At 49.8% G+C, this 12179-nt stretch overlaps 1 protein-coding gene across 1 annotated transcript; it reads left to right on the top strand.

Annotated features, from left to right (window-relative positions):
• Window positions 1–2873: 2873 nt before the first annotated feature.
• Window positions 2874–9651, top strand: SPATA19 (spermatogenesis associated 19). Its single transcript, XM_054005629.1, is given in 8 exon segments — window positions 2874–2966; window positions 2969–3064; window positions 3175–3231; window positions 4172–4276; window positions 5547–5638; window positions 6156–6233; window positions 7916–8000; window positions 9589–9651. Coding segments are annotated over 7 exon segments (597 nt in total). The 3' UTR covers window positions 7992–8000; window positions 9589–9651.
• The last annotated feature ends 2528 nt before the right edge of the window (window positions 9652–12179 follow it).

The raw sequence follows: 12179 nt of genomic DNA, 5'->3' as shown, positions 1-12179 counted from the left end.
GTCAAATTTTGTTCAGTCCCTGACTTTGTAATGAGGGGAGGAAACGGGGATGCTCTCCCCAACTGGGTGCTAATCTGTTCTTGGCAGGTAAATGTAACCTCCTGGGGGATAGGGACAACTCCTTTTTTTTTTTCCTCCCCCCCTCCCCGACTGCCTCCCGGGAAGCTGGCTATGCAGAGAACCCCCAGGAAGCTGAGTGTTTCCCTTTGAGTCTTTGGGGCCCAATTCATTTCTCTCACACTGATGCACCGTGCTTTTGACGTCAGTGGATGTGCCCAGGTGTTACGGAGAAGGGAATTTGGCACTAGTGGGAATACAACCAGCCGGTACTGAGAAATCTTCCAACTCAGCCATTCTGGCACTATACCTCATTTGGCCAAAGCAAACACAGACCTTGCCTGGTTTTCTCTGTCAAACAGTGTCTCCCCCCCACCCCCCAAAAAAACGCTCTTTCTTTCCCTATCCCAAATGAAGAGCTAACCTGCTTGGCATTCACTGGAGGCAACTCCTAGCTGCTTCTAGTTTGGTGGCTCTAAGCAATAAACCCGCTCTGTTTGCCAAGGATGTTGGCCCCTTAGGCACCTGGACTACTGCCAATTAAAAAACATAGTCTAATGAACATTGGAGGAAAATTAATTTGAAGCCCTGCCTTAATGTGACTGGCTTGTCCCCAGACCTTCCCTTGCTGGTATTTTAAGGCCTGCTGAGTACTAAACGACTCATCACCAGTAACATTGCATGTCCATAGATTGCTTTTTTTTTTTTTTTAAATATACCCAATTAAGAAATTATGGCAGTGTTGCAATGTTAAGTAAAACTAGCCATTCTGTAGGAGAATGATGGATTTTGGAATCGATAAAGTTTAACATTTAATTGCTCCTCATGTAACATTACTTTGCTTCAGAAATGTTTTGTATTTTGATATAAATAAATATTTGCTTAAAAAATGCTGGCATGTGGCATTGATTCATTTTTTAGTTTCTTGGTGTTTTGGTTATAACTCCCGGCTCTGGGGTCATGCGCTCTTGTGAAATCCCTTCAGTTCTCTCATGACATCTCCTCAGTCCATGTTCCAGCTGATGAGACTTTGGGAATATTCCATCAGTGTCCTGTAGGTAATGATGAGTGAAACTTCCCTGGTTCATGTGGTGTTGCTCCCATTGGGGTGAGTGACGGGAGAATCTGATTTGGCAGCATCTTGCAGTCGCGTTACCTTTGTGGAAGTAGAGCAAAAGTGTAAGTGATGAGATAGGGCTCAAGAGAAGAAACTGAACTGAAGTTCTGGGCCTGCATAGAAAGCGCTGTCCCCTCCCTCTCCTTTGCTCCAGCTACTTCTCCACAGCCTTAAACAAAGAGAGAAGGTACTTGCTGTCCCAGGGGTTCACATAGCTTGGACACTGCTGGCTATTACCAAGTGCTGCCAGATCAGTCATGACCTTTCAGAGGAGCCCTGGGAAGTCTATGGGAATGGACACCCGGAACTGACCTAAACCATTGGTTCCAACCTTCCTTTTCTTGGAATCCCCCTTTTGATAGACCGGTGGGCATCCCCACCTTTTGCGTCTCCTCAGGTCATGCCCTGGCACAGTTACTGTGTCCCCATGTCTTTTTTTCTTTTTGCCATCAACCACACGATCGTCAGCTCTGAGTTAATGGCAGCTTGATCACCTAACTTCCAACCATGCTGCTAAAAGCAGAGTTTCATTTTTGTTCTTGCTCCAAATACGAGCAACATTTTGAAAACCCCAACATTTTGAGCAGAGTTGAGCATTTTTTCCTGTACAAGTACTTTTCCATCTAGGCATGTCAGAAAAGGGCTTGTGTGTTCTTTTATTGTGCACAGAGCTTAGGGAGCAAGGCCCTGTATCAAACAGCAATTATTTAGCAGCTTTCAACCTGGAAGATCCCCAAGTTCTTTCCAAAACCTGTACTGGAACCACTTTGCCCACTGCTGAAATGCAGTCGCCTCTAGTGTGGGATACGACAGCTGTTTCCACAGCGCACGGCGACGTGACACAGAAAGTGAAGAATCCCATAGAAGCTGCTGCAAGGATTTACGGGGGTGGATGGCAATACTTAACCATACCTAGCTAGCTAGAAACTGGAATGTCCTCCGGGGAATGAGGTTAATGCCTCATCTTTTATGAACAGTACCCTGGGCTCTTTAATGGCCAGTGCCGCCGTTTTATCCATCTTGTGGAAAAGATGGCACCTCCAGTAGCACAGTGCCTCTGAGCAACATGCTGGGGCATTGGCTCGATGATGAGTCAGTGGAAAGGAGATCACCACACCTTCCTGTAGCACCTGCGGGTTCCTTGGTACCCTCTATGAGGAGTAAAATATCTTCCAGTAAACGCACTTGCCACAGAAAGTGTTGGATGGCCCCAGGGCTCTGGCCTGGGATTTGTAAGACCTGAGTTCAATTCCCAGCTCTGCAACGAACACCATGTGTGACCCTGGGCAATCACCTTGTACCTCAGTTTCCCCATCTATAAAATGGGGAGAGCACTTCCCTCCCTGATGGGGGGCTAGGAGGATAGAGCCCGGGGGCTGAAAGGAGTTAGGTGACCAAATGCCACTGAAATTCAGTTAGGCACCTAACGCCTCCCTTAGGTGCTTTTGAAAAACAATGCAGTGCTTCAGCACCCCGGGTGAGGAGGGCCTACATACCACAGAGGGGAGGAGCCCAACTTCCAAGGAAGTGCTAGAGGCTTCAGAAGGGAAAATCCCTGCTTAGAAAACACAGGAGCCTCCTCCTGCCTCTTTTATGAGCTGCCGGGGGGGGCGGGGAGGGGCAAGCACAGGGAGGTACACTGCTGCCGCCACCTACCATTGTGACAGGGTCAGCGGTTGCTGTGCCACGGAGCCTGGTGATGCAACAATGCTGCCCCTCAGCCAGGACTCTTACTGCAGAGACCAGTTCCTGCGGAAGAGGGGAACTGAGGCTGAAGGAGGGCTCGCCTCCCGGGGGAGAGGATCCCCTAGGATGATTATTTCCACGTGGGGCGTGTACATCTTGATCTGTAAATCGATTGGCCGTCGGTTCCCACCCGGCAAGGCTCCGGTAAGGGGGCGATGGGGTTATTCTGTGGCTTAGCTGTGAGTTCCCCATCGGCGGGGCGGGGGGAAATGCACAGGGTTCATGCCAGCCTCACCCTGTCTGATTCCTTGCAGGACATTAAAGTCGTGGAGACAGAGATGCTGTCCGTGCTAGAGCACTGGCTGAGGAAGGTGAGGATGAGAGCCAGAGAGTAGCAGCATGCCCAAGTTAGTGAGATCCTAGCCAATAAGACGCCAGCAAGGACGGTAACTAGGGAGTGGAGTACTGTGTTAGCACCCAGATGGTAAAGGGGGGCACTAAGCCCCGATTAAATCAATTCAGTGCCTGGACACTGAATCGGGGAGGATTTTAATACTTTGGTACCTTGCTAAGCCTAGAGGTGGGGTGGGGGGCAGGATCAGATCCTGGATCTGATGCATGAATACATTGCTACTACGTGGGGGGGACCCTGGATTTTAATGCCTGGTTACCTGGATGCTAACTAGGAGGAAACCACATTGAATGCCCAGTTGTCTGGATGGTTACAGACTAGGGGGCATGGTTTTAGTGCCTGGGTACTTGGATGATAACCAGGACGGAGGGGAGAAATGTGGTTTTCATGCCCATCTGACTCAACGTCAGGGTTGTTACCACCCTTGTTATGAAAAAGAAAATCTTGGTGAGGAGACTGTCCCCCAACACAGTAGACTTTTGGGATTAAATGGTATTCTGGGGACTTTGGTTCAACCCTGCTTTGAAGGTACTTTGAAGCCAAAGGCTCTGAGATCATTACTTTGCCTAAACAGATACTACGGTAGATCTTCATATTTAATACACGCCCAGCTAGGAGACGACATTCTAGCCTTCTAAGAGGACTGGTTTGGCAGGTTCCACTCTTCCACCCTTCTGTGTTCTGAAGATGAGATGGTACCTGCTAGGAAACAAGGGACCCAAGTGTTTTCCCTAAATGGATAGTTGCTTTGTTATTAGCCCTCAGTTACCAAGAAGTATAAAGTAAAACCCCAAGTGCCTAAGACCCATTGAGGTCTGATACCTGCACAGTTCATTCTAGTCACTGCTCTTCCTCAGGAGTTGCTGGCGAGGAAAGATGTTATTTTGCTTCCCTTTCAGATTGAAGAAGAAGCTTCCAAGTTCTTTAAGCAGAAACTGGAAAACAAGGCAGAAACCAAAGCGACCCCTTCTGCTGGCCAAGGTTCAGGAATGACAAAGTCACAGGTATCGCCTTGGGACAGTGTCCGGGGGGCGGTGTGTGGAATGAGAGGTGGCGGTGTCCCCTGTGACACTGTACAGGAGAAGGTGGAAGAAGTAGAGTCTGAGTGGCATATGCTAGTGTTAAGACACTTCCCTCACGTGGGGCTATGGGTAGCATGGGCCAGGGTGTCCAGAGGGGTTACACCAGGGAGACGTTAAGTGCTCCAACACCTTAACAATGACTGAGGTCTGAGAACCTCAACGGAATAGGAAACAATACTCCGTTTTCCTTCTGCTGTTAATATCAAGCTTGGCTTTGCCAGTGAAACCATAGCAGCAATAGATGGCTGGACTGTCATCCATCCCCTGGAACTCGCTTTAAAGCATTCCTTGTGTACACCAAACCTCTTGGGCAGCTGGGCCAGGTTCCCAACGGCTCATCACGCACATTCAGGGCCAGGTTTTCAAGAGTTTTTTGTTTTTGTTTTTTTCCTCCCCTTTTGGCATCCTCCAAACAAGGGTCACATTGTCAAAAGTGCTCAACAGCCGGCTCCTCCTGGCATGCCACTTATGTGCTGAGCTCTTTTGAAAATCTGGCCCTTGCTGGTTCGAATGGAGTCCTTCTCCACAGAGGATAAACTTCCCAGGCAGTAATTCCCATCTTTGGTTTGGTTTGGCTCACTGTTTCCTTCTTGCTCTGCAGTTTAAGGGGCTAATCAAATATCAGCTACAAAAGTGCAAGGTGATCTGATAATGTGAGGAACGCTTATCCTCCTGTGTAGACAGCAGTATATACAGATAGGTAATTGCGTTATGGTTTTCCTCCTCTTCCTCTGAAGCATCAATTGACCTCTGCCAGAAGCAAGATTTAGTGACTGGCCCACGGTGCATTGAAATCAACGGAGAGACTCCCATTTGACGTCCACGGGCTTTTTTTTCCCACCATGCACACCAGTGGTTCCCTATGATGCATAATGATGCCAGGATACAGACTTGCTTCAGCAGTGGTTTGATCCAGTAGGGCAAATCCTGTTCTCCCACTATGTTCCACATGAACTTGAAAAGCAACCTTTCCACATAACTGAAATGTCAACTGCCTGGCATTCAGGGGTAATAGGCACTTCTCAGCTGCATTTGGCATTAGCCACTGTGGTCTCAGTAATGCTGATATAAAGTAGATAGTAAAGGGCTTTTTTTTTTCCTGGTTAATACTCCGAGCTGCGTTTCATCCTATTTCCCTTCATGCCAAGGTTTGCGGCTGTGAATAATCTCTGCTCTCCCCTGTTTTTCCTAGTCTGTTCAAGTCTCTAGCACAAAACTGCCAGTGTCATCATCGAGCCGCGGTCTTCTGGAGGAGAGGACAAAGATCCAGTTCATAAGATGGAGGTAGGTCCCTTGTAGCGATCCCCTAGGAAGAGGCAAAGGGTCTGATTCTGCAGGGTACTGAGCTGGAGTATGAAAGGGGAAGCCCCGCTGAAGTGAGGGCAATGAGCGTCAGTGGGAGCCAGGATGCTCGGGACTGAACCAAAAGACCAGAACTTCAGCTGGTGTACTGCGGTGAACTCAATGGAGCTGTGCTGGTTCACGCCAGCTGAGATCTGGCCCAAAGTGGGCAGTGTTTGGTCATGGAGCTGTGGAGTTTATATGCATCTATATTGCAATGTATAAAAAAAACCAATCACAACCTTTTACATATCAGCGATTTTGGTCTCTTGGGTTCTACTAGAACTAACGAGGAGCACTTTTATCTTGGAGGATACAGTCCTACCATTGGGTATACTGGGATAACACAAAGATTGGGGACCTGTGCAGAGCTGGGTTTGGGTGGCATACTGGATGTTTTTTATGGGTGACCAGGCCAGCGTCATAAAACCACCTGAATGGACTTGTGTGGTTCTTGCAGTCAGACCCGGGTCTATCGAGTATCGAGTGACATGAGGAACGAAGCCATGCGGGAGAGGCTGGAACAAGTGCGAAACAGGTGAGATCCTCTTGGCAGGGTCCTTTAAACATCTGCCAGCTCATACTCAGGTCACGCCCAAAAGGCACCAGGTGCTGCCCCCATCCGCAGGAAGGCACAGTCCCTGTCTCAAAGAGCTCCCGGTCTCAGTGCTGAGCACTCTGGATTGTGTGCAGTGGGACTAGGCACGTGCTGGAGTGGGGCCAGTGTGCTGGAGCCCTAAGGTAATCATGTCAGGATCCTGGGCAAAGGTAGGCCAGACTAGGGGTAGGCGCTTGGAATCTCAGAACTGAAATGGGTCAGAGCCAGTGTCGGAGTCAAGAGTCAAGCTGAGGTTCGAGTCAAGACAAGGATCTGAGCTGCACAGAGTCAAGAATCAGGCTGAGGGTCAATACCGGATAATGGGGTCAGGGTCCCAGGAGTCGTTCGAGAATCAGAGCCGAGATCAGTACCGGGAGTTCAGAAACAGAGAAGCAGATCGGTCGTGGAAGCTAGCTGTGTTGTCTGGACACATCCTGGTAGGCCTCGTTGGCTTTGTCCCTATATAAGCCCATCAGGGACTGCTAAGGCCACTCTTTCAGATCACTTGAGGTGGAACTTCCTGTAGCGTTGAACCTCTGCAGATTGTGGGTTGCTGGGAGTGGCCAGGTTACAGTTGCTGCTGCATGGCACTGTGGGGATGTTGGTTGTCTAGTAGCCCTGCAGGCCTGGTTTCAAGTTGTGCTGATCCTTAAAAATATGGATGTGTAGCCAGATACTCGGAGTGGGCCCCCAGTGAAAACTTTGCCAGACCTCTGTAATAGGGAGAGAATTCAGACCTGTTTGCTGCTGTCCAGATTTGTCACCACTTGGCAATCCAACAAAAGTCCTCTAAACCAGGTGTTCTTCTAGAAGAAGAGAGCCCAAGTTCCTTGGTTATCCAGAGTCCTCATTGGCTAGAGAGATCAAGCCAATGGTCACCATGCCACTAGAGCTGCTCTAGCAGGAAATTAACCCCTTGTCTCCTTTTGCACGACAGAAGAACAAGGGGACTTTCAATTAATTGCAAGGTCGAAAATTCAACACCGATAAAAAGAAATACTTTTTCTCTCAACGTGTGATTCGATTGTGGAACATACTGCCACAGGATGCCATTGAGATGAAAGAATTAAATAGGGCCAAACATTTATCTGCATAAGAAAAATATTCAGTGTTATAGTTAATGCAAAAAGAAAAGAATTTTGGAAGGGATAACAACTCCCTGCTTTAGGGTTTAAGCCAGACTCCAGTGATTTGGGGATGTGGCGAGGCCTTTGTGGGGGCAGATTATCCCACATCAGCCTGTTGTAGGGCTCTTGCACCTTCCTCTGAGGCATCTGCTGCTGGCTATTTTTAGAGACAGGTTTCTGGATTAGATGGACCATGGGTCTGATCCAGTTTGACAGGGCACATCAAATTCTAGCTTCTACCTCTGCGGACTCAACTGCGACCTCTGCTTTCTCGATGCTTTTATCAGTTGGAGATTGAAACCTAGATCCCCCTAAGTGACATCCAGGTGCAGGAAACCCAATTCTGCAGTTAGGTAGCAGCACATTTTGGGTTCTGGCCGGTGTTCAGATCCTGCAGTGATGGACACCTGTGCAAAATCGTGAGATGGATGGATAGAAGTCCTCCCCAGTGCATTGCTGGGTCCAACACCTCCCTATAACTTCTTGTTTCTTCAGTGTGTCCCAGGTCATGCTTCAAGCAATGCAGAACAACAGGTCGAACACTGAGATCCGAGCCACGCTTTCAAGCTAAATATAGCAGGTAAGGCATGTAGGCCAGGTAGAACATTGGAGGTGAGTCTCAACTCATTCCTTGATTCACTGCTCCTAGCTTCCTCAAACCTGCCACCTCCATAGACCTGACCCTACAGAGTGAACCCTCTGTTCCTGAGGTTAGAAAGGAGCTTGTTCTCCATTTTAATCCAGCCCTGAGTTTCTTCCTATCACTACTGCTTCACCAGCTGGCCTCCCCCAGCTAGTTCCTGGGCTGAAAGTAAACTTAGGCCCGTGATGAAGGGCCAGCGTTTGTACTGAGACATGTAGGTCCAAATAAGCGAGCGTCAGGATAACAAATAAAAGCGATTTCCCCAGAGTGAATTATGCCAAGATTCCCTCCTGGCCTCTATTGCCGGTGCTGCAGACCTGGGGCAAGACAAGTTGTGACCTCATGACACACCTGGCCTAGGCATCCAGGGGCATCTGAAACTTGGACCCTCGCTGGCCTTCTCTCTCCTATGGGAAACCTCAGGGCACGTGGTCCCATGCCATCCTGGCTGGCCAGTTTGGGATAGCATCAACTGTCATTCTAAGTCACCCAGGGGGCTGACAGTCAGCTTACCTAAATCAAGTTCTACCCGGAGCTGCTTGCCGTCAAAACCTGACCGTGGCCAGGGAAGCTGTCCCGGCCAGCAGCTTGTGGCCAGAGGGAAGGCAGGGAGTGTCCAGGGGGGACACAGGTGGTTTTAAAGCCACCTTTGTCGTCATCCTCCTCGGCTGCCCCTCCTGTGTGGTATCTCCCGAGAGGCTCAGCACGGAATCTAGCCCAAAGCCTGATCCCTTCGGTAAGATATTGCGCCCCGCCGTGGCCTGAGCCAAGCTGACTAGCTCAGCATCTCAAACTCAGGATCCTTTAAGGTGAGCCGAGCTGGGCAGCCCCATGCCGAGACCCCTCGGTGGCCATGTTTGAAGACGTTGGCCTTGGCATTTCCGTGCTGGTGTGACACAGGACAAGAATCCTTGTCCTCCCTATAGGGTAAGGGGGGGGGGTTGTGAGACACAGGTGCTGGAACTAGGGTGTGGTGGGGCTGCAGCACCCCCTGGCTTGAAGCAGATTCCATTATAGACAGGGTTTAGAGTTTGGTCCAGTGGCTCTCGGCACCCCCCCGCTATATACATTGTTCCAGCGCCCCCTGTTGTGAGGGGTCATTAGTGAGTGGAGATGCTGAGGTCAGCCAGGCTCCGCTCTTGGGGAGGGTCCCTGGCTGTGGAACGTGGTTTTCCCAGGCATACAGCAGAGACCGATTCCTCTGACCTGTAGGGTACGGTGCCAGGTGCCAGCTCCCACCTCCTGATGAAACGTTGGTTGGCCTGTAGATCATGGCAGACTCATGTACTAAGGCTGGAGAGGACTGTTTGCAATGCCTGGCAGGGAGCGGCTTCATTTGAAGCAGTGCTGTTGAATTTTTGCATGTGCCCCCAGGCCACGGTGATGGGGGCCTAAGACCCATTAAACAAGGGAAGTGCTTTGCGATCCCTGGTGAAAGGCGCTAGTCCTATTTACCTCCTTAGGATCCTGGCCCATCTGATGCCATCGCTCTTGCTCACCTCTCTCTTGCTTCTCTTTTTTGCAGCATTTTGCCCAGCCTGGGGCTCCTACTGCAGAGACAGGCTGCATTTGAAGTTTTTCCTCCAACCATTTCAGAGCAAATCTGGCGAACATATTAACTCCTGTTTCATAAACCTGAGCTGGTCATAAAGACGCTTGTTATGTAGAATGTGCCTGGTCTGCCGCTGTGCTTCTGTGGGGAGTCTGTGAGGCTCTCTGGCCTGCTTAGCAATGACTGTCCACAAGATGGGGATATTTACTTGCAAGATGGCAGTGCAGCGAGAGGTGGAGTGAGACAGAAGGAGGCGGGTGGGTGTAGGGGAGGGGAGGAGATGAGGGAAACTGAGACACAATAAGGGAATATGCACATCTGTAAAAGACTTGACGTTTCCCTCCTCTGCCATATTGTCTGTCTGTCTGTCTTAGGGTGACCAGATAGCAAGGGTGAAAAATCGGGACAGGGTGTGGGGTAATAGGCACCTATATAAGACAGCCCCAAATATCGGGACTGTCACTATAGAATCAGGACACCTGGTCACCCTAGTCTGTCTGTGCCTCTCTCTCTTCTGTTTGTCTGGTACTCAGTGCCCCAGGTGCTTTCCACCTATGTAAGACAGGACAGTCCCAGCCCCAGATGCTGAGAGTTTAAGGCTGGACAGAAGTTAGGGAAAGAGGTTCTTTATCAATGTCAGTGGGAAATGTTTTTGAGGGACTGAAGTGGGAAGGAGGGAGGGGGCCTGGGAAATGAACTCCAAGAGGCTGTAATGTGCATCGCAGCTGGGTGGAATTAGGCATGGAGGGGAGTGTGGGAGAAGATCTCCATCCCTCCATTTCCCCATGAGCAGGCAATCGCTGCAGTATCAAGACTGTCCTCGTGAGCTGTGATTTCCCATCTCAGAACCCCCCTCCAATATGTAGCCAATTGCACACAAGTTTCTCTTTCCTAGGGTAAATCTGTCCCACGTTTCTCTATAGATTTATTTGTGTTGTAACTCTACCCGGAGCTGGGTCCCTGCAGTGCTTGGGGCTGTACAGACACACAGGAGGATACAGCCCTGGCCCCAACGAGCTTACCAGTCAAACAAGAACAAGTAGATGAAAGTTCAGGGCATGATGCACAAGACAGATGCTCAGGGTCCCAGCAGACCCAGGGCCAGTTAGTTCTGGGTCTATATATTTCCCCCCATGGGTTTGTTTGTATTCCAAATACTTTGATGACTGGAAGGAAGGAGGTTGGGAGCACTCAGGATTAAAATGGGGGAGTGGGATTGTTGGTCTGAGACAGCAGGGGTAAGGTGGAGATATTATTTCATAAGGGTTCTACTAAAAAGAGCCTGGGACTATTACTGGATCCTGGGTCAAATGAATGGTGTCTAGCCTGGAATGGCCAGGTGGGGGTGCTCTCACCCGTGGAAGTGCCCCAGATGCAAACCAATCCTTGAGGTTTCCCTGCAGACCTCCCTGCTCTGCCCACCATGTAGCTAAAGCAGTCCTTGCAGGACTGTAAAAGGCCTGGCTGTAGAAAAGTCCTCTGATGCTCTTCATAATAATTATTATTCTTTTATTATTTGTGTCATTGTAGCACCTAGGAGTCCCTTGATCCAAGACCCCATGGCGCTAGGTGCTGTACAATCACAGAACAAAAAGACCAATTGCAAAGTCTTTGGAGTAGAGATTATGTATAAGACAAAAGGCACCAGTTGATATGGACTGACAGGCACGGAGACCATGAGGCCATATTGGTCAGCATGATTAGCAAACCAGCAGTCTAATGTTGTTAATCATCAGTTGCCTTGTCCAGTAATTGTCTCTCCCACCGCCATAACCATCATCTTCCCCACTTCCATCCCGCTTCCTTCTCTGGGACCCTGAACCTGTTGATGAGTCCCTCTGTTTTCATCCCTCCTGTCAGACCCCCCAAGGAGCATAGCAAAACGCCTGGATTCACCTGCCACCCATCCTTGCTCCCTCACCAGCTGCTCCTCTTGCTTGTTTGGCAACAACAATAAGCCCTGAACAAGGGAGAGGAGGAGGGCAAAGCCATTATTGTTATTACAAGCCCAGCTTCTCCAGGCCTCTGGCAGGAGCGAACTCATTAGTGACTCAAATGGAGCTTTGTTCCACGCATGATTGAGCCCCAGAGGGGAACCAGTGCCCCGCTGCACCTGTGTTATAGGGGGCACTGATTCATGCTGGATTAAAGGGAAATTAATGGCAAATGCGAGGTCATTCAGCCATGACCAAGGCATTAGTGTAGCTAAATGGTGCTGATGAAGCTAATCAAGGTGTTTGTTGGGTCATGGATTTTGCAGGGGCACGGGGCTGTCTATGGCTGTGGCAGGAATGCTGAAGGGACCACAGTCTGAAAACTCATGCTCGGCGTGGTTTAAGTGCTGGGCCAATGTGAAAGTCCTAAAGCAGGTCTGGGCGATCCCGCAGATGGGGCCAAGTTTCCAGCCTAAGGCTAGAAATGAAACCAGGGAGGGAGGCTGGAATGCCTCCTCCGAGCGAGTGCTCTTAGCCATCGCTTGGAAAGGCCAGCTGGTCACAGCTCAGGTGTAGTGGGAGTTCCTCAGGATAACTGACTTCTCTGTAGAGACCCTGACTGGCCAGCAG

The sequence above is a fragment of the Malaclemys terrapin genome, chromosome 15 (genome assembly GCF_027887155.1).
Source record: "Malaclemys terrapin pileata isolate rMalTer1 chromosome 15, rMalTer1.hap1, whole genome shotgun sequence".
Classification (NCBI taxonomy): Eukaryota; Metazoa; Chordata; order Testudines; family Emydidae; genus Malaclemys; species Malaclemys terrapin.
The sequence above is the reverse complement of the archived record's forward strand: the minus strand, read 5'-3'. Positions and strand labels throughout refer to the sequence as shown.